The sequence below is a fragment of the Thalassophryne amazonica genome, chromosome 20 (genome assembly GCF_902500255.1).
Source record: "Thalassophryne amazonica chromosome 20, fThaAma1.1, whole genome shotgun sequence".
NCBI lineage: Eukaryota > Metazoa > Chordata > Actinopteri > Batrachoidiformes > Batrachoididae > Thalassophryne > Thalassophryne amazonica.
The window spans coordinates 20,384,955-20,407,393 of NC_047122.1; the positions used below are offsets into that span (position 1 = coordinate 20,384,955).

General features: G+C 39.9%; 2 protein-coding genes across 2 annotated transcripts in view; one reads left to right on the forward strand and one right to left on the reverse strand.

Moving 5' to 3' along the window:
• On the reverse strand, window positions 1–16,781 carry slc39a7 (solute carrier family 39 member 7). Its single transcript, XM_034161117.1, has 8 exons — window positions 16,616–16,781; window positions 14,196–14,660; window positions 9,393–9,561; window positions 9,026–9,106; window positions 8,596–8,730; window positions 8,231–8,341; window positions 7,906–8,102; window positions 1–697 (listed from the first exon to the last, which is right to left on the reverse strand). Exons 2-8 carry the CDS (start codon window positions 14,652–14,654, stop codon window positions 443–445), a joined length of 1,407 nt encoding a protein of 468 aa, XP_034017008.1. The 5' UTR covers window positions 14,655–14,660; window positions 16,616–16,781; the 3' UTR covers window positions 1–442.
• Window positions 16,782–20,287: 3,506 nt separating this feature from the next.
• Window positions 20,288–22,439, forward strand: part of LOC117502103 (major histocompatibility complex class I-related gene protein-like) — a 145,329-nt gene continuing 143,177 nt past the window's right edge. The window contains 1 exon segment of the mRNA XM_034161119.1: window positions 20,288–20,315. The gene's annotated coding sequence lies outside the window, so the exon portion shown is untranslated.

Consider the following 22,439-nt stretch of genomic DNA (forward strand, 5'->3'; position numbering starts at 1 on the left):
CAGTTTAAAGTGACTTTTATTTTGTGGAATGTGAGAATTTTGACATTCAGCGTCTGTAAATGAAGCAGAAGTTCATCATGTGTCCGAACCAGTGTCGCTTCTACAGCCAACTGATTTATTATTCATTCGATCGACCGGAATGCGCTGTGAGTGGGCATCAAAAACGCCACTGACGTTGACGAATTCCTACAAAGGAAATCAGCAGCAGTCCTCAAAAACATCAGTCTTCATTTTTCAGATAGTGTTAAAAAAAAGAAAGAAAAAGGAAATGGAAATGCAGCTGCTCTGTGACAAACAAAAAGGATGTGATTGTGGACAAAATAAACACACAACAAAAACAGTAACATCCCTTTTTCCATCATGGGTGTCACATTGACTAAAAAAAAAAAAAAAAAATTCTATTTATCTGTCTGGTGGTGTCTCGTTCATGAGTGTTTCTGCCTCACTCGTACTCGGCAATCAGCACCATCATGCCAACGCCAAACAACAACGCCAGGATCTCCATTAGTGACTGGCTGAAGCTGGAGCGCCCCGCCAGCAGTTCTGGGAGCACAGTGACTGTGGCGATGTAAACAAACCCACCGGCGGTGAAGGGCAGGATCCAGGCGGTTGCTGCAGCACCCACGCCTTCAGCTAGTAAGGAACAAGTTGTACCAGCCAGAGCGCCCAATGCTGTCAACAGTTGCAGTCCCATGGCCTGATGGGAAAAAAATGAGAATTTATATATATATATATATATATATATATATATATATATATATATATATATATATATATATATATATACACACACACACACACACAGTAGTGTTCAGAATAATAGTAGTGCTATGTGACTAAAAAGATTAATCCAGGTTTTAAGTATATTTCTTATTGCTACATGGGAAACAAGGTACCAGTAGATTCTCACAAATCCAACAAGACCAAGCATTCATCATATGCACACTCTTAAGGCTATGAAATTGGGCTATTAGTAAAAAAAAAAAAAAAAGTAGAAAAGGGGGTGTTCACAATAATAGTAGCATCTGCTGATGACGCTACAAACTCAAAACTATTATGTTCAAACTGCTTTTTAGCAATCCTGTGAATGACTAAACTAGTATTTAGTTGTATAACCACAGTTTTTCATGATTTCTTCACATCTGCAAGGCATTAATTTTGTTGGTTTAGAACCAAGATTTTGCTCGTTTACTAGTGTGCTTGGGGACATTGTCTTGTTGAAACACCCATTTCAAGGGCATGTCCTCTTCAGCATAAGGCAACATAACGTTTGACTTATCCAAACTGATCCATGATACTTGGTATGCGATATATAGGCCCAACACCATAGTAGGAGAAACATGCCCATATCATGATGCTTGCACCACCATGCTTCACTGTGAACTGTGGCTTGAATTCAGAGTTTGGGGGTCATCTCAGAAACTGTCTGTGGCCATTGGACCCAAAAAGAACAATTTTACTCTCATCAGTCCACAAAATATTCCTCCATTTCTCTTTAGGCCAGTTGATGTGTTCTTTGGCAAATTGTAACCTCTTCTGCACATGTCATTTATTTAACAGAGGGACTTTGCGGGGGATTCTTGCAAAAAAAATTAGCTTCACACAGGCGTCTTCTAACTGTCACAGCACTTACAGGTAACTCCAGACTGTCTTTGATCATCCTGGAGCTGATCAATGGGTGAGCCTTTGCCATTCTGGTTATTCTTCTATCCATTTTGATGGTTTTCTGTTTTCTTCCACGCGTCTTTTTTTGTCCATTTTAAAGCATTGGAGATCATTGTAGATGAACAGCCTATAATTTTTTGCACCTGCGTATACGTTTTCCCCTCTCCAATCATCTTTTTAATCAAACTACGCTGTTCTTCTGAACAATGTCTTGAACGTCCCATTTTCCTCAGGCTTTCAAAGAGAAAAGCATGTTCAACAGGTGCTGGCTTCATCCTTAAATAGGGGACACCTGATTCACACCTGTTTGTTCCACAAAATTGATGAACTCACTGACTGAATACCACTATTATTGTGAACACCCCCTTTTCTACTTTTTTTTTTTACTAATAGCCCAATTTCATAGCCTTAAGAATGTGCATATCATGAATGTTTGGTCTTGTTGGATTTGTGAGAATCTACTGGTACCTTGTTTCCCATGTAACAATAAGAAATATACTCAAAACCTGGATTAATCTTTTTAGTCACATAGCACTACTATTATTCTGAACACTACTGTATATACACATACATACATACATACACATATACACACTCAACAAAAATATAAACGCAACACTTTTGGTTTTGCTCCCATTTTGTATGAGATGAACTCAAAGATCTAAAACTTTTTCACATACACAATATCACCATTTCCCTCAAATATTGTTCACAAGCCAGTCTAAATCTGTGATAGTGAGCACTTCTCCTTTGCTGAGATAATCCATCCCACCTCACAGGTGTGCCATATCAAGATGCTGATTAGACACCATGATTAGTGCACAGGTGTGCCTTAGACTGTCCACAATAAAAGGCCACTCTGAAAGGTGCAGTTTTATCACACAGCACAATGCCACAGATGTCGCAAGATTTGAGGGAGTGTGCAATTGGCATGCTGACAGTAGGAATGTCAAGCAGAGCTGTTGCTCGTGTATTGAATGTTCATTTCTCTACCATAAGCCATCTCTAAAGGTGTTTCAGAGAATTTGGCAGTACATCCAACCAGCCTCACAACCGCAGACCACGTGTAACCACACCAGCCCAGGACCTCCACATCCAGCATGTTCACCTCCAAGATCGTCTGAGACCAGCCACTCGGACAGCTGCTGAAACAATCGGTTTGCATAACTAAAGAATTTCTGCACAAACTGTCAGAAACTGTCTCAGGGAAGCTCATCTGCATGCTCGTCGTCCTCATCGGGGTCTCGACCTGACTCCAGTTCGTCGTCGTAACCGACTTGAGTGGGCAAATGCTCACATTCGCTGGCGTTTGGCACGTTGGAGAGGTGTTCTCTACACGGATGAATCCCGGTTCACACTGTCCAGGGCAGATGGCAGACAGCGTGTGTGGCGCCGTGTGGGTGAACGGTTTTCTGATGTCAATGTTGTGGATCGAGTGGCCCATGGTGGCGGTGGGGTTATGGTATGGGCAGGCGTCTGTTATGGACGAAGAACACAGGTGCATTTTATTGATGGCATTTTGAATGCACAGAGATACCGTGACGAGATCCTGAGGCCCATTGTTGTGCCATACATCCAAGAACATCACCTCATGTTGCAGCAGGATAATGCACGGCCCCATGTTGCAAGGATCTGTACACAATTCTTGGAAGCTGAAAATGTCCCAGTTCTTGCATGGCCGGCATACTCACTGGACATATCACCCACTGAGCATGTTTGGGATGCTCTGGACCGGTGTATACGACAGCGTGTACCAGTTCCTGCCAATATACAGCAACTTCGCACAGCCATTGAAGAGGAGTGGACCAACATTCCATAGGCCACAATTGACAACCTGATCAACTCTATGCAAAGGAGATGTGTTGCACTACATGAGGCAAATGGTGGTCACACCAGATACTGATTGGTATCCCCCCCCAAATAAAACAAAACTGCACCTTTCAGAGTGGCCTTTTATTGTGGAAAGTCTAAGGCACACCTGTGCACTGATCATGGTGTCTAATCAGCATCTTGATATGGCACACCTGTGAGGTGGGATGGATTATCTCAGCAAAGGATAAGTGCTCACTATCACAGATTTAGACTGGTTTGTGAACAATATTTGAGGGAAATGGTGATATTGTGTATGTGGAAAAAGTTTTAGATCTTTGAGTTCATCTCATACAAAATGGGAGCAAAACCAAAAGTGTTGTGTTTATATTTTTGTTGAGTGTATATATATATATATACACATACATATACATATATATACACATACATATACATATATACACATACATATACATATACATACATATACACATACATATACATATACATACATATACATATACATATACATACATATACACATACATATACATATACATATATATATATATATATATATATATATATATATATATACATACATATACACACACACATACACATTTTATTGTTCCATGTAAATGCTATGTTAAATATTGGCCAGCAGATGTTGCCACATTTACTTGTATCAAATGCTTTAATACACTGAACCATTTCAACACAATTGCTTCATATCGATTTAGTGGTTCAGAATGCTTTGGTTTCTCCGACACTAATAATTAACAATAAAAAGCATCAGGGACCACTAATTATTATCGCATGTGCACGGATAGACTTACAATCATGAATTCTTGCTAACCAGGACATTAAGCAACTTGCAACATGGGCTGTGAAATGAAAATTGTGATATCTGAGGAAAATTTGCAGGGGGTCTGGGGGGGCACAGACCCCCATGAGCTGGGGTTTAGGGCCCACAAGACCCAACTCAGTTTTGTATCTAACAATACATTTTCAGCATCTTCTGCAAGGAAAAAAAAAATCTCAAAAGAAGTACATATTTAAATGATCCTAGATTCAACCTTTCATTTGAACTGTCAATGATAATGTTGAAATAACAGAATATGACATGGAAGTAGGACTTTGAAAGATTTTCCTTTTAATTGTAAACCAAATTATTCATCAACCCAGAACAATTAAACTACATGAAATTCATGAAGACTGAAAAATTGTTAAAGTATTTCAAAAACCACAGCTAAAGGTTGTAGAATATATTGGAAATCATTGTAAAATATCAATAACATACCTTATAGTAAAAAAGTCACACATCCTTGTGTAAATTCCTGTAAATCCATTCAAAGCCACAATGTCTTTTTCCAATGAAAGAAAGTCTACATTAATTAAAAAAAAAAAAACACACAATCTTGCCTGAAATCCTGTTTGAACAGCACAATGTTTATTTTCCAGAGAGCACAAGATGCAGTGAGCTTTTCCCATTCTTTTGTCTGTGTTCATGACGACGAACTTTAAATTTAACCCAGTGCCAATTCCACGGATTCTTATCCTTATTAAACGTTTGCAAACCGTGTTTCTCACCGTCTTCCCTCTGTCCGACGTTGCTCTGTGACACAGACATGCCACAAAATTCTTCTTTTAAAAACTTGATGTCTCTTAAAGTGTGCAATGTCTACATGCTACGGTTAGCTTAAAGAACAGAGTCTTGGAGCACTGCTGTAGCAACCAACCAGTCCTGCTTTATGACAACTGTTGCAACAGCCACACTTTGAGACAGGCTTTTTTTTTTTTTGCGGACTTCTGCGGATCCAAGGATACAGATTTGTATCTGTAACACACAGATCAGTGTCCGCAGACTTATAAAACTTGCATGATGTCATAAAAAAAAAAACAAAACAAAAAAAAAAAACGCTTTGCAATAGGCATTTTAAAAACTCAATGCAACACGAACACTCCCCACCCCCCATAACGAAATCCGCGGAATTCCTCAGATCCACGTAGTTTTCACAGCCCTGCCTTTGAAGACTAACTTACTGAAGAAAGAAGCAAAGCGACTCGTGTGGATCTCGCACAACTTCCAGCCCGATGGCCACATGACACCTGCTTTTCTGTCAATGTTCCCGGCCCCCAGATCACGTTTTGTCGCTTTCTACTGTCTTTGTACATTTTGTTTGTCTTGGCACGATTACAAAACAAGGTTGTTTTTTGTTTTGTTTTTTAACCTCTTTAAAGCAATTCATGCCCATTTACGGCAGCACTGTATAAACATATGATTGTTGTAAATTGTTTTTATGACATGTAACATGCACTTTCAAATCAGACTGATTTATATCTCACGCAAGGAAGTTGGCAGAAAGTTAAAAATGTGTAAACATGCAAAAATGCGCAGTTCTCACATACCTGTCTATGGTAAATCTGCATGGAGTAGACAGTTCTCAAAAACTGAGTGACAGTACAAATTTTCCATTTTACATCACCACTCTTAGCTTCATAGTGGAGTAGAGTGGAGAAGGATATTATTTCACCAAAAACAGATCATCAAATCTAGGCTTGCATCTCAGATGTACCTTCTAGCAATTTGTAGTTAAACTTTCAAGTCTTCTTTTTAAGGAAATCTTCCTCTGTACCACCTCATGAAGCTGCATAACTGGTGATATAAAATGCAGAATTTGCACTGTGCAATGTCACCAATCACAGGTTTACTATAACTTCTTCTTGGTTGTCTGGGTGTCTTGGTGGCTTCCCTCACTCTTCTTCTTGCACAGCCACACAGATTTACCATAGAGTGCCATACTGTTTGTATTTCTTCATAATTGTTGTAAATATACTCCAACAGGCTGAAACGACCAGATCATTTCCAAAGTGAAGGCTGTGTTGATCCGGGACGTCGTCTGACTACCAGAGAAATTATGGAAGAGGTGGACATCAGCACTTTTGCGGCACATTCCACTGTTACAGGAGATTTTGTAATGAAAGACGTGCGGAGGAATTCACGTGTCAGGACGGAGCCGCTAATGGCGCACAACAAAAAGCACGTCCGTGTTGGAAGTCTCACAGGACAAGTTGTGACATGCCCAGCTGTTACACAATTTCTCGGATGCTCACTCGACTGAAAAGCCACCGAAAGCCGTCTGAATCTTCCGAATGGTTTCCACCTGGCTGTCTCTCACAGTTTCTGGAAAAAGTTGATTCAGCGCTGCTCCAATCACTCGTATATATATATTCAACAACGACATGACTAGTTAGAAATAATTTTCCCAATCAGCTAATCAATTAACTAATTAACTGTGTCAACACAAGAGGTGATACAGTAATTTTTAAGTTTAGAAAAATAAGAAATTCAAAACTTCCAGTTACTGTTTTTAGACAACTACTGGAGTAAAAACTCTTAAACAGTGATACACACAATTTTTCTACTTTGTCACGTTTGCTGATTATAGATTGTCTTACTTATAGACTGCTTTTAAGGAGAAAACAAAAAACTGTCATTGGTGTTTGTATATTACTTAAGTCACTTGGCCTTATTAAGGAAGTGAAATACAAACAAATTTACCTTTATTTTTGTTTGCATCCACATTTTGAGCACTCATCCATGTTTTCTTATTTTTGAAAATCTTACAAGAATAAATAATAACACATCTTTTCACAATTCACAAAATGTTAAATGTAATAAAACAACTTCCAAAGTTGAGGAACACAGAAATGAATATCCAATAATCACATCTTATTTATTGAATGTTGCAGAGGGATTTTAATGGCCGGAGTATTAAATGTGTGTTTAATCTGATTTAAGATATTGCACACATCAATTTGACAAGATGATGAATGGCTGTGGAGCCATTTGACCATCAGGAGGAACACTGCTTTTAGATTCATGTTTATAAAATTATTTGTTTTATTAATTCAGTCAAATGTCATGCAAGATATTTAAACTGGGTTAGTGCTGGCCAGTGGGATTCATTGTGCAGCAGATCTGGGAGCACATTTTTATCATTCCTCTCAAAATCAAGAGGGAATATAAGAGACACTTAAGAAAATGTTGCTTCATACTCCCAAATAAATAATTTTTAAAAAGTCTTCTTAGAATAGGCCCCAGCTCCCTCGTGACTCTTAACTGGAAATGAATGAATGGACGTCTTCCTGGATCCTCTGACTTTACTGCTATTCATTGTATTATATATTACTGCCACCTGCCGTTTCAGAGAATATTGCAACATAGCAAACACCACATAGAAACAATATTATTTCAAATTGTGAAACAGCTTGCAGGTTTGAGCTTCTGACACTCAGCTGTGTTTGTTTTCCCAACACTGGACTACGGTTTTTGGGATAAATGTGTCCCATTTAACACAGAGGATTAAACACAATCTGAAACTCTGAGTTACACAGCAACAAACTCAAGTTCAAACTGTCATCTACCTTCCGCTTGGTGCAGCCGGACTGAACCAGGATGGCGAAATCTCCAATTTCATGAGGAACCTCGTGTAGCAGGATGGTGACTGTGGTGACGGTGCCCACTGCTGGACTAACTAGGAAGGACGCTCCGATGGCCAGGCCGTCTGTGAAATTGTGTGTGAAGTCAGCAGCGAGGTTCAGGTAACCCGACACCTTGATTTCTAAGAGAACAAAAGTTTCTGGTGACTTAAAAAAAAAAAAACTTTGCTCGCTGCTGATTACATTCTGCAAAGCTGACATCACCACAAACTGACACAGACTGCAAAGAAAACAAACATTAACCGTTTACCTGTGCTCTTTGCCGGCTCTTTCTCTGCCACCTTCTCTTTGCTTTTCTTCTCCTTTGTCTTCTTATCATTCTTGTCTTCCTCTCCATCACTGTCCTTCGCCTTTGGAGCAGCTGCACATGCCACTTTTGGTTTTAAACACTTAAACATCAAACCAGCTCTCATATTGTTTACATTTGTCTAAGGGATGAGATTAAACAATTTATCGCTGTCAAACACCTGCACTTTCTGCTGCATTTGTTTTATTTGAAGTGCAATAAAATGATGTTTAGTATAAAAGTATGTCTCTTTAACATCAGTATCAGATCGATGACCATCCTTTCGCCACATGTAAAATAAAAAGGAGCGATTTCAGGAAAATTCGTACCACGCAAGTGTTCGTGGGAATGTCCATGTCCGTGCTGTCCTTTCATGAGACGCACAAATTTCTCTACAACCAGGAATGCGATGATCCCACCGAGAACCCACAGACCCACAGACATCATGTGACCGTGAGCTGCACCTGTGGCGAGAGAAGACACAGGGCACCACTTACTGCAAACACGCGTTTCAGTTCAACGGAATAATCACGAACTAACATCATCGTCCAATAGTGCTGCACTTACAGATTTTCAAAATAAGTCATTTCATTGACTGTTATCAGCTTCCACATTTTAATCCTCTTTCAAAATAAAATGTCAGGAAGGTGACACACCATCCATCTGTTTTATTAACCCAAAAAAACATTTCAGGAAATAAGAAAATCTGGTGATGGAGACGTATCATACATCTGCATCTCTGCCCAAATAACTGCATACCGTGGGAGTGGCCATGGTCATGTGATTCTTCACTAGCGTGTGAGTGGCCGTGACCGCCGTCTCCATGGTGGGAGTGAGGCTCTGCACAAAACACAGACACAGACAATGTGTGAACTCGGTGTGTTGTCGCGTGCAGCAGCTAGGACATTTTATGTTCAAAGTTTTCTCCCACAAAGAGAAAGCGGCGGAAAACAACCAACAGTGTTTGTTCTGTAAATGCAGTCAAAATCTCAGACTGTGACTTTCATTTCAACTTGTCTGCAACAGATGCAGTACAAACTACTGCCAGTAGGCTACACACCAAAACAACAGAGCAACTTTCAAGATGTTCTGAAAACATTTCCCATGTTTGAAACGTCCTACAAACCCAAAGCGTGTGGGATGAGGTGGAGGAACGCATCACCCAACAGTCCACCGGACGCAAAGCTGAGCAGCACCTTGAGCAGGTTCTGGTGCTGGTCGCTGTTGGACTGAACAGGGATCAGAAACAGGATGAGAAATGGAGCAGCGCTGATCAGCAGCGTGGCACCAACAGCCTGTGGACAAAAAAAATTGCAAAATGACAATAAATCAATAAAAAGTTCAAATTTTGTTGCCTTAAAAAGTTAACATTAAACTTATTTGCATATAATTCATACAAAATACAAAAAAAAAAAAAAAAAAAAAATTAGTTTTTTTTTTAAACCCCCACCTACGAAGTTGGCCGGAGGTTATGTTTTGACCCGTTTGTTTGTGAACAGCCTATAACCCACAATTTTTCATACATTACGAAATTTTTGCAGAAGATTCATATCTTGATAGGCAAGAACTGATTCAGTTTTCAAGGTCATAGGTCAAAGTCAGGAAAAATCTTGGAAAATTGGAAAAATACCTATGCTTTTAACACTGAACAAATTCTAAAAAAATTTATTTCATAATTGAAACCATTATGTGGGATGGCAGGGGTGGTGGCCAAGTTGTTAGTGCGCTTGTTTTTAGTGCAGAAGCTTCTCGATTAAAACCCCACCTGACACATTTCTCCATGTAATGTGGAGTTGCGTCAGGAAGCGAATCCGGTGTAAAACTTGTGCCAATTCAACATACACTTTAGATCTGCTGTGGCAACCCAGAGTGAAAACAAGGGAGCAGCCAAAGGGACTTACTATGTAGGATGGTATCCTTTATCGACTGACAAAAGTTTGATCTGGATCTGATCCAGATTAGATTTTGTGGCCATTTAAATTTAAGATCGAAAACCCCATTTAATGTATATTTTATACCTTAAACAAACATGCCTCAATCATTCTCATATTTGAAAGTGAAGTGCAGACCGGCACTCACTATCGCCTGACAAAGTTTGATTTGGTGTAACAGTATATCTTCCCCTCCTCCTGGATATCTTTCCCCTTCTTATGGCCTTTTACTGTGGCTAACCAAAGGCACACCTGTGCAATAATCATGCTTTCTAATCAGCATTTTGGTCTGCCACACCTGTGAGGTGGGATCAATTATCTCGGCAAAGAAGTCCTCACTAACACAGATTTAGACAGATTTGTGAACAATATCTGAGAGAAATGGTTCTTTGTGTGTGTGTATATATATACACGAGTATATAGGCAATGTTTAGCTCATTGAGGTCAGCTCATGAAAAATGGGAGAAAAAAACAAAAGTGTTGCATTTACATTTTTATTCAGTATGTCTTTCTATATAGGCTATTATAATATATATATAACAGCTGAGTAGATCATTGTCATTTGATTGGTACTTTGTATGCCACTTGACATGTGATGACGCGATGATTATTCATCCTATTTGTGTTGTATGGCATTTACCATGCAAAACTGGTTCCATGTACCATTCAAATTTCCTTCGATCCATTTTGTACCATTGCATTCTGCGAACGACATGCCCTCGTGCGCCCACACTCGCGCACACTAGTGGGGACAGCGTTTAGTTAAACATAGCGGAGTTTGTTTTGCTGACGGATGACAATTTGAATGAGCTAATTGACGGTGCTAATACTTCTAACAACAAAAAAAAAAACAAATTCACTACGCCGTAAGCCATCTGGAGGCATGAAGAGTTGTTAGGATGAATAGGATGAAGTTAGGAAGAAAAGCTTGGACTCCGGCAAGGACGGTCGCATTCCTCCCCTCTCCTCCTTTCTGCTCTTTATCTCTGCTCCGACCTTCAAAGTCCCAGCTTCACCAGACTGTGAATTCTTCAAATTATGATTTAGATTAACTATGGAATTGATGAGCTGGTCTCTCAACGCCATTGACACTATTTGTTTTCGACAAGGAGATCAGGGTTTGGGGACCCTGCGTGCCCTGATGGAACCTACCCAGCGGGCTTTGCTCTCGACGGCTGAGAGAATAGAGTGTGACATGTGGCTCCACTCTCTGTGGAAGACGTTGAGGATTCATTCGTATTCGGTTTATGGTGGGAGGTTTGGTGCTGATTGGTTTCTGCGCTGCCCTGACCCACAGGAATATTAGCAAGACGGCTGCTTCCAGAATTTTGTCCCCTCATCAGTCCATCATAATTAATGAGTTGGGCAATGCTGTGTAATCTCAGACTGCGTAAACTCTTGAACTCAAACGCAAATTGGATTCAATCTTGGAACAAATCACTGCATTGCATAAGATTGTACTGCTGAGGACCACAGAATATTCTTCATAAATTTGGACTCTTGACGATCAGGGGTGCAGTAAACAGAATTTTGTATCTCTCTGCCAAACATCAACATGGCAGCCTTATCGGCTCCTGAAGGCCAAATTCCCTGCTCTTCCCCCAGAAGGATCTACAGCCTTGGTGAAGGAATTCGGCCCCCCTTCTCATCTCCCCCCACCCCCCAGCCTGCTGTTGCCTAGCAACATCAGACTTTACACACACACACACGGACAGAAATCGACAGAAATGTAACTCATGTCTCTGACGCATGTCTCCCTCCCTCCATCCCTATTACCCCCCCCCGTGTCTCTCCACTCCCCCCACCCTGGCTTCTTCCTTGCCACCTTGAAGGCAGCGCGGTTTTTACTGCTGCAGCCTTCAACCCCCAGGCTGGGCGGTGCAGGCCCCTCCTGCTGCGGCCTTCACCCACTTTGCCTCAATTCGGAAGACAGACTACTTCAAGTTCAGTGCACATAAACAATGTCAAATGTATATGTGTTCTCTTTAATTTTGATGTGTACCATTATTACGGTAAACAAGTAATAATTGTGGATTAATTGCTGTATCTTGTCTGAGGTAATTGGAGTGTAAACGTAACTGCCCTTTTTTGGGATCAACAAAGATGTCTGAAGTCTGAAGCTGAAGAAACTTCTGACACGATTTTTCGCTGGAGTGAGGAAAGCAGACAACAGTCTGTATCACGGCATCACAGACTACATTGTCAGAACTGTTTTTGAACTGACTATTTTTGCAAGTTGACTGAGAACAATTTTGTACTCCTATTTAAAGATCATGTTGGACTGTTGAAGTCAAAGCACCAATGACGCACACCACATTGTAAGTCCTTTTCTGTTTATAAATTGATAGAACACCAAATGACAAAGATCTATTTTCACTGTTACATAAAACAAATAATGAATGTTTTTTCATTCATTCAATGAAACAAATATTTAATTTGGTGAAATTTCACCTCATAAAATATTCGCACCATTGAACTCAAACATTATTTGTATAACATACACACACTATATATATATATATATATATATATATATATAGTATAAAAAACAGCCAAGTGGCCTCTGTGTGCGTGCATGTGTATGGCTTCGATCACGGCAAAACTGGGGACAGCTGACATTTGCTGTTTGGTATGATTATAAATTTTAGGTCAAGGATAAATGCTACAAATACAAAGTTGATAATACAAACATTTTTTGAGAAATTTTCAATTTTAGCTAACTAGTAAACAATGGACATTGTGGTGTAAAGAACATTCATGTTAGTATAATAGTGTTATTAATTTATTGTTTTTTATGTAGTTCAATTGGTTTAGTCAGTTTAGATAAGTGTTATGTTGCTGTTACCATGAGTGACTTAAGAATGCTCCTGGTACCCTAAGTGAAAAGTGTAGTGCCTTTAATGTCTTCCGCCCTAGTCTCTGTCAAACCAAAAAGAGCTGTTTACAGCAGAGTGCAGAAAAGACAAAAAGCTCTGCATGCATGCGTGCAATTTTGATCACACACAAACTGGGGAGAGCTGACATTTGCCATTTGGTATGTTTATGTATTTTGGGTCAAGGATAAATGGCACCAAAACCAAACACTGACAGCACTAAACTTTTTAGAGAAGCGACATATATTAGTTAACACTGAACAAAAGACATTAATATTTACATTGTGGACTCGCACGCCAATCCAGCAGAGGGCGATAATCATCTATATATTAAAACTGTGAGTGCGTGCATGCATGATATTATTTAGTAAGTTCAATGTAAGTACACAATATAATTGTAAGTATGTTCAAAATACATGGATGATACAAGAAAGTGAAAATACTTATTTCTATTGTGGTCAATTTAAAAATCATATGACAAAACAGAAGTAAAAATAAAATAATAATACTGATAAAATAATGATAATAATAATAGTGTGTATATTATAAGAACCTAAACAATTCATAAATACATTAACAAAGTAAATTAACATTAAAAAATATGCAATTAATAGGAAATTAAAAGTGTTGAGTTCTTCTAACAACTGTTGAGGTCTAAGGTTCTAAAAACATTCTGGAATCACACATCATTCCAACTCATTTTAGAAACTTTACACAATTCATTACCATCCTTGAAAAATTTCAGCTATTTTATAACACTACCCAATCTAGAGCCCATGGATCCCCACACGCCAGTGTGTGTCTGTGTGTGTGTATATGTATATATATATATATATATATATAAATAAATAACATGACAAAAAGTCTACTGATCAATAATCAGACAAAGAAATTATAGCAAAAATTATAGTACAAGGATGCTGTGATCAATCTGTGAAAACAAACCTGATGTGTTTAGAACTTAATTTCTAACCACAAACATGGTTATTGGTCCGTTTGATTAATCTTTAAACTAATTGACCTAAATGAAGTCTTTGGTCTGAGTAGGAGGATAAACCATTATGCCAGCCTCTGAAACACTATTCTTTCCATTTCCACCCAACCCCACTTTAATCAGGACCAGACCTGCATCCAGAGCTCCATCAGGTTCCTCTTCTCCCTCTCGCCCACATGTGAGTGCACGTGACTGCTCTCCTCCTTATGCACACGGACAACATCCTCGTGATGGGCATGTCCGTGCTCATGTGAGTGTGCATGGGATCCGTGACTGTGTGAGTGGGCGTGTTTATGGTCATGTTCATCATGCTGAGGGAGGTTGGCCTCAGCACTCCACTTGCTTGCTCCTTCGAACATCTTCACCTGAGGGCCATGAGAGTGGCTGTGATAATCGTCCTCCCCATGGGAGTGGCCGTGATGACTGTGCCCGTGGTGATGGTGGCCACTTTCGCCGTGCGAGTGCCCGTGTTCACCATGGGAGTGGGCATGCTCGCCATGCGAGTGGCCGTGTGTGTTGACTAAATGAGAAACTATCAGTAGAAGTGCAGATGTGACCAGTGTCAGTGCCTGCAGACGTATGCAGCCCATATTATCTGCTGTTAAAAAAAAAGAAAAGAAAAAGAAGTTTAAACTCGGTAACCATGTGCATCCACATCGAACTGAAATCTATTGCAGGCACACAATTTCCCATATGTGATGTTCATGTGGTTTATTTTTGACAAATTCTGAGGTTTTCCCCCAAGTATGTGTACTTCTCCATCCAGAAGTATTCTAATGAAAGAAATGAGACAGTTTCTGTTTATTATGTGCCATTTCCAGCATTCTGTGTGCAATTTTCAGGCATATAGGAATAGCTGTGTTTGAATCCCATTTGTGAGTGTTAAAAGTTCTGTATAAGGAGATTTACGACTTGTCACAAAAAAAAAAACAAACAAAAAAAAACGCATGATAATAGCTATAAAATGAGTCATTCATATTTTTTCCAAATATCCAGAGGTGCTACAAAATTTTATGGACTTTAGAGTTCCAATAGCCAGAAATTATAGAAGCAGTAGGACCAACTTTCTGAGTTTTTAAAAGAGGGGGTTACATGAAATAGAAGTATCCTATTTACATTCTGAAACACTGACTCTCTCAAAACAAACTGAAAATTTGAGACACTTCAAAAGTCCCTGACCAATTTTCAGGATCAATCACAAATAGGTGATATCAAGTATCTACCACAGAAGATGTCACTGTTCTGTGTAATATATTTACAAAGATATGATGAAGAAAAATAAAAGAAAAAGAAGAAGCCGGCAGCTGCAATTTCCAGGCTTAATGTGACAGAGAACACACACACTAAAATGGTCATATGTCAGAAACTACTTAGAACACAACGCTGAAACACTGGATTTGCCCATTAACACAACTGTAAAACACTTGAATAAAATTTGATCAAAACCTGAGCCCTTTAAATTGGTAAAGAGTGAAGTCACCCCATAGCCTGACAACCAGCCATGAATTGGGCCAGATGCTGGCCTCTCTCTCCTAGTCTCTGATTGGTTGGTGGCCGAGACGCTGATGTCAGCCCATGCGTTAGCCTCACATTGATGTGGTGCAAGCGCTGCTCTCCCATTGGTCGTTTAGGAGAGGGAATTCCAGCGCTGCTCTCCTATTGGTCATTTAGGAGTGGGAAATTTCACTTCAAAATGGAGTCCAGTATCTGGCTCAATTTATAGCTGGGCCGGTTGCCGGGCTAGTCACCCCACTGCGAACTCACCCCAGGTGAAGTCGCCCCACTTTTTTCAGTGACGTCACCCCACTCCAGCTAACCATGCTTATTTTCTTAAATAATTAAGAATGACTAGTTTAAAGTTAGGGAGCTGCCAGTGTGATGTACAGAACTGGGTAGTGCGCCCTGCTTCTCCAATCAAAGGGCTTTTTACCTGACAATTACATTCCCCTACCTTAAAACATTATCTCACTTACAAAACTTGAGTAAGAACAGTGTATTGTGACACTGGTGTGTGTATAAATAATTTATTACATGATGAACATATCAGAATTGAAATATTGTGTTACTAGAGTGGGGTGACTTAACCTTGGGCGAGTTCTCAGTGGGGTGACTTCACTATGAACCTTTAAATTTTAGGCGATTTAGCAACGCGTGACCATGTGATGTTTACACCAATGACCTGTTCCTCTGAAACTTCACCAAGAGTATTTCCATTGTTTGAAGATTTCTCTTATTTGTAGTAATGTTTTCATTTTTACATTCAATCTGTCCCACAGGTCTACTCTTACAGATTCAAAGTAACCAAACGTTAAAAAAGATCACCAAAATGTTAACATTAGTTGTTTTTTTACTGCATTTGATTGTTGTCGACTTCTCGCAGTGAATGTGAACGTAAAGCAGATAATCTTTTGTTATTCTGAAAAAACTTTCATTTTAATCTTACAGTAAACACTGCTTTCCCGGCTAGCTAACAAGCAGCTAGCTGTAACAGCTGTAGCTGCAACAGCGTCACTTCATGTGAAATACAATGACTACAGACCATTCATTCTTACCGTATTGTATCAGATATCACCGCCTGCGAGGCTAATGTTTATCTGTGTGCGCTGAGGAAAATATATTCCCTCAACAGCTGCTTTTTATGTCTCTACTGATGTTACTCCAGCAGCTGACGATAAGACGTGGCGTTTACTCAACTGAAGCAGCCGACATCTCGCGAGAACACGCGACAACCCGGTTTAAATAAAAAAAAGGGGAATTAAAACAAAAAAGAATTTTATGAAATTGTTTTGTTTTTATTTCATTTAGAGTTGTGCCATGCAAAATGCAAAACAAAAGCGTGGTTTGTTGTGATTTAAAAGTGTCACAAATTCGAGCCCAACAGACATATCGCGAGATTTGTTATTTAAACACGGGATTATCCCGGAGGAGAGCAGGATGTTCCAAAAAAAAAAAAGGAAAGTGTTGTGCAAATATTTAGTTATTACGTTTCCCAGCAGGTGCTGGTTTTTTTTTTTAAAGTAATTTTCTCAACTGCATTAATTGCAATCGTTAGCTTCATCCACAGAAACTGCGGAGCACCACATAATTGTGCAAAGTTTACTTATAACAGTCATAAAACTGCGATCACACTCTGAATTTTAAATATTGAAATTTCTTTATAATTAGAAAAAAATCATGCCGTGAATGATTACTCATTTAATGCTATAAGTTTAAGAGTAATAACAGCAACAATAACAACAACAACAATAATAATAACAATAATAATGCTCTTATTTTTTATTGTTTAATTGTATTATCTTTGATTTGATTCATTATTATATGGCATTGTATAGAAAATATAATACAGTTTCTCTCAATTGCTAAGACACATTTCTCGAAAGCTGCTCTCTTTTTCTCTATGTGACCGTAGGATCTTTGTGACCTGGACGGCGGTGGGACAAGAACACGGTCAATCACAGTAGCTCTGATTTCATCAGATATTACTGTTCTGTGTCTTTGCTGACCACCTCGACCAACAACTCCTCTTCTCAGATTTCTATCCATTGTCATGCCTCACAAACCAGTGCTCTCTGAACTAGCTTATATACACAACAAAAATATAAACGCAACACTTTTGGTTGTGCTCCCATTTTGTATGAGATGAACTCAAAGATCTAAAACTTTTTCCACATACACAATATCACCATTTCCCTCAAATATTGTTCACAAACCAGTCTAAATAGTGAGCACTTCTCCTTTGCTGAGATAATCCATCCCACCTCACAGGTGTGCCATATCAAGATGCTGATTAGACACCATGATTAGTGCACAGGTGTGCCTTAGACTGCCCACAATAAAAGGCCACTCTGAAAGGTGCAGTTTTGTTTTATTGGGGAGGGATACCAGTCAGTATCTGGTGTGACCACCATTTGCCTCATGCAGTGCAACACATCTCCTTCGCATAGAGTTGATAAGGTTGTCAATTGTGGCCTGTGGAATGTTGGTCCACTCCTCTTCAATGGCTGTGCGAAGTTGCTGGATATTGGCAGGAACTGGTACACGCTGTCGTATACGCCGGTCCAGAGCATCCCAAACATACTCAATGGGTGACATGTCCGGTGAGTATGCCGGCCATGCAAGAACTGGGACATTTTCAGCTTCCAAGAATTGTGTACAGATCCTTGCAACATGGGGCCGTGCATTATCCTGCTGCAACATGAGGTGATGTTCTTGGATGTATGGCACAACAATGGGCCTCAGGATCTCGTCACGGTATCTCTGTGCATTCAAAATGCCATCAATAAAATGCACCTGTGTTCTTCGTCCATAACAGACGCCTGCCCATACCATAACCCCACCGCCACCATGGGCCACTCAATCCACAACATTGACATCAGAAAACCACTCACCCACACGACACCACACAAGCTGTCTGCCATCTGCCCTGAACAGTGTGAACCGGGATTCATCCGTGAAGAGAACACCTCTCCAACGTGCCAAACGCCAGCGAATGTGAGCATTTGCCCACTCAAGTCGGTTACAACGACGAACTGGAGTCAGGTCGAGACCCCGATGAGGACGACGAGCATGCAGATGAGCTTCCCTGAGACGGTTTCTGACAGTTTGTGCAGAAATTCTTTGGTTATGCAAACCGATTGTTTCAGCAGCTGTCCGAGTGGCTGGTCTCAGACGATCTTGGAGGTGAACATGCTGGATGTGGAGGTCCTGGGCTGGTGTGGTTACACGTGGTCTGCGGTTGTGAGGCTGGTTGGATGTACTGCCAAATTCTCTGAAACGCCTTTGGAGACGGCTTATGGTAGAGAAATGAACATTCAGTACACGAGCAACAGCTCTGGTTGACATTCCTGCTGTCAGCATGCCAGTTGCACGCTCCCTCAAATCTTGCGACATCTGTGGCATTGTGCTGTGTGATAAAACTGCACCTTTCAGAGTGGCCTTTTATTGTGGGCAGTCTAAGGCACACCTGTGCACTAATCATGGTGTCTAATCAGCATCTTGATATGGCACACCTGTGAGGTGGGATGGATTATCTCAGCAAAGGAGAAGTGCTCACTATCACAGATTTAGACTGGTTTGTGAACAATATTTGAGGGAAATGGTGATATTGTGTATGTGGAAAAAGTTTTAGATCTTTGAGTTCATCTCATACAAAATGGGAGCAAAACCAAAAGTGTTGCGTTTATATTTTTGTTGTATGTTCCCTCACATCATTTGCCACAAGTGTGATCAATTTTGTGTTGTGTTCAACCGGTGACACCAGTGCTTTAACTGTGTTTGACTTTTGCTACTTGTTCTCACCAATATGCAACACAGGTGCATCACAATGAAGATGTGTTGGCAAGTTGTGTCTAAACAGGTGAAAAGTACTTATGGTTTTGCCAAAAGAGTGATTGATTCAATCAGTGGGTTCAGGCAACTGAGCATTTGGTTCAGACAATAGTGTTTAGTGTTTTAGCAATTGAGAAAAACTGTAAAAGGATAAACACATTAAAGTGCAAGCACTTATTTCCATTCTGGTCTTTGAGAATAAGGATACATGATCAAGTACAAAATGGAATAAACAGTGATAAACTAACACGAACAATAAAAAAAATCTCCAAAAATGTGTAGCAAGTGATATGAACTATGGTTTGTACCTGAGATACTGTATATGAGTAGGTAGTCTGTTCCATCACCATATACTGGCATAACAAAAAGAAGATTTATCCTGGCACTTCACAGAGGATATCTGGAGAGATGTGCTGCTAGATGAGACTGAGATGGTTTTGGAAATATGCAGAGGAGGGACCCAGGTTATATAGGGAGAAGGATGCTGAGGATGGAGGAGAAGAGGGAGGCTAAAAAGGAGGTTTATGGATGTGATGAGAGAGGACATGCAGGTGGTTGGTGTGACAGAGGAAGATACAGAGGACATGGTGAGATGGAAAAGACTGACCTGCTGTGAAAACCCCTAATGGGAGTAGCCAAAAGATGAAGTCCATCTTAAAATATGAAAAACGCAAAAACAGATTTCTGATTATTTATTTATTTAATACATCTGATGGAGAAATCAACTGATTAGATTTTAATTCAGATGTTCACCCAGGATCTGTAATTCATATTTTTGAAGCGTCTTGTATTTTGGTGAAACAGCGCCCCCTCCTGGGCGTCAGCTCGGTTTGTTTTAGTCTGAGTACTTCAGAACCAAACAGTTCGTGCTCGGGACAACATGAAGTTCTTTTTCTTGTTCTTTCTTCCCTTTGTTTCTCCAGGTAACATCAGTTTTTCTACTTTAATGTGACTGTATTTCAATGTTTATGCAGTAATTAAAACCGCAGGAAGAAAATCGTTTAAGAACTTCTGTTGAACAGCAGATTAACTGCGTCAGTCTCCACCTTCATTTTCAAGATTTACATTTTAATTTTATGTAACCAGCTCACACAGTGAACTGAATCATGCTGGGTTGATCAGAGAATATCAGTTTGATTCAAAAGTTTTAGTTTTATGTTCAATTTTGGGCGCAGGTGCAAGTACCCCTTTCACCCCCTCGACCCCACCGGGGGTCCTGCGGCCCACTGGACCCCCAACTCAAGAATTTGAACCCCCCCTTTCACATTCTTATATACGGCTCTGGACAGGACGCCAGTCTGGCATTTATTTATTTCTGTGGTACATAATACAAATACAAGGATTATTTTTGTAATTTTTTAAGTATTAGTGTTGGAGTGATTCCATGAGAAATTTATTGTTCACTCCAAAGTGCATGTGTAACTTTTGAAGTTTGTGCCGCTTTCATGGGAACTGAACACCTCATACACACACACACACACACACATATATATATATATATATATACGTAAATATATATATATATATATATATATATATATATATACGTAAATATATATATATATATATATATATATATATATATATATATATATATATATATATATATATATATATATATATATATATATATACGTAAACCCTTGACAGAGCAGGATCTGCAAAGCAAGTCAAGCACTTGGCAGGCTGAGGTGCTGTGTACTGAATCAGCACAACATAAGAACTTCAATTAAGACTGTAAAAAGAGGTTGTTATTCCCAGTCTTCTATACGGATGAGAGACATGGACTTTGTATCGACAAGGTATCAAATTTGATTGAGAGCTTCCACATGCACGGCCTGTGTTCAAGCCTTGTTGCATGATGGCAAGTAAAAATCACAAACCTTGAGATCCTGGACAGAGCAGACTGCAAGTATAGAAACTATCGTGATAAAAATTCAGCTTTGGTTGATCATCAGGTTGGATGACTATAAAATCCCCAAACAGCTTCTTTACGGCAAACTCTGCCCAGGCAAAAGAAATACAGGAAGGCTGTAAAACCAGTTCAAGGACTGTATCAAAGCCAACATTACACTAACATTTCCCCGAAGCAGCTGGAGAACAGTGTGCAGGACCGGTTTGGTTGGCCCAGTCCATCAAAACTCGCATGAAACAACTCGATGCAACTGCATTGCCAAGACCAGAGAGAGGAGCAAAGCAGCTGCAGCACCAGCCACTGAACCTGGCCATTTCACCTGCCATCACTATCACCGTGGAAGAACGTGTAGATTCAGAATTGCCCTTCTCGGCCATCTGAGAACCCAGGACAGTAACTGTGAGGACCCAGTGAGCATTTTTCCATTTAAAAAACATCTGCGCCCACTGTTGAAAAGATGTTTAAATATAACACAATGCTAAAATACCCTCTGCTGTATGAGCATAAAAGTAGGAAACAGAAGGTGACCTCTTGACCTCTCAAAATAAGTCAAGGTTAGCCAACTTTGAACTTGTCCAAGATCTGTGTACCAAGAACAAAAATATAAACGCAACACTTTTGGTTTTGCTCCCATTTTGTATGAGATGAACTCAAAGATCTAAAACTTTTTCCACATACACAATATCACCATTTCCCTCAAATATTGTTCACAAACCAGTCTAAATCTGTGATAGTGAGCACTTCTCCTTTGCTGAGATAATCCATCCCACCTCACAGGTGTGCCATATCAAGATGCTGATTAGACACCATGATTAGTGCACAGGTGTGCCTTAGACTGCCCACAATAAAAGGCCACTCTGAAAGGTGCAGTTTTGTCACACAGCACAATGCCACAGATGTCGCAAGATCTGAGGGAGCGTGCAATTGGCATGCTGACAGCAGGAATGTCAACCAGAGCTGTTGCTCGTGTATTGAATGTTCATGTCTCTACCATAAGCCGTCTCCAAAGTCATTTCAGAGAATTTGGCAGTACATCCAACCAGCCTCACAACCGCAGACCATGTGTAACCACACCAGCCCAGGACCTCCACATCCAGCATGTTCACCTCCAAGATCGCCTGAGACCAGCCAC

Bases quoted from the DNA above. Each gene is read 5' to 3' on its own strand.
- slc39a7 (XM_034161117.1), bottom strand. From the start codon at position 14,654: ATGGGCTGCATACGTCTGCAGGCACTGACACTGGTCACATCTGCACTT. The intron at 8,731-9,025 runs GTATGCAGTTAT...CTCTCGCCACAG, and splicing joins TGACCATGGCCACTCCCACG to GTGCAGCTCACGGTCACATG. The intron at 8,103-8,230 runs GTAAACGGTTAA...TTGTTCTCTTAG, and splicing joins AGAGCCGGCAAAGAGCACAG to AAATCAAGGTGTCGGGTTAC.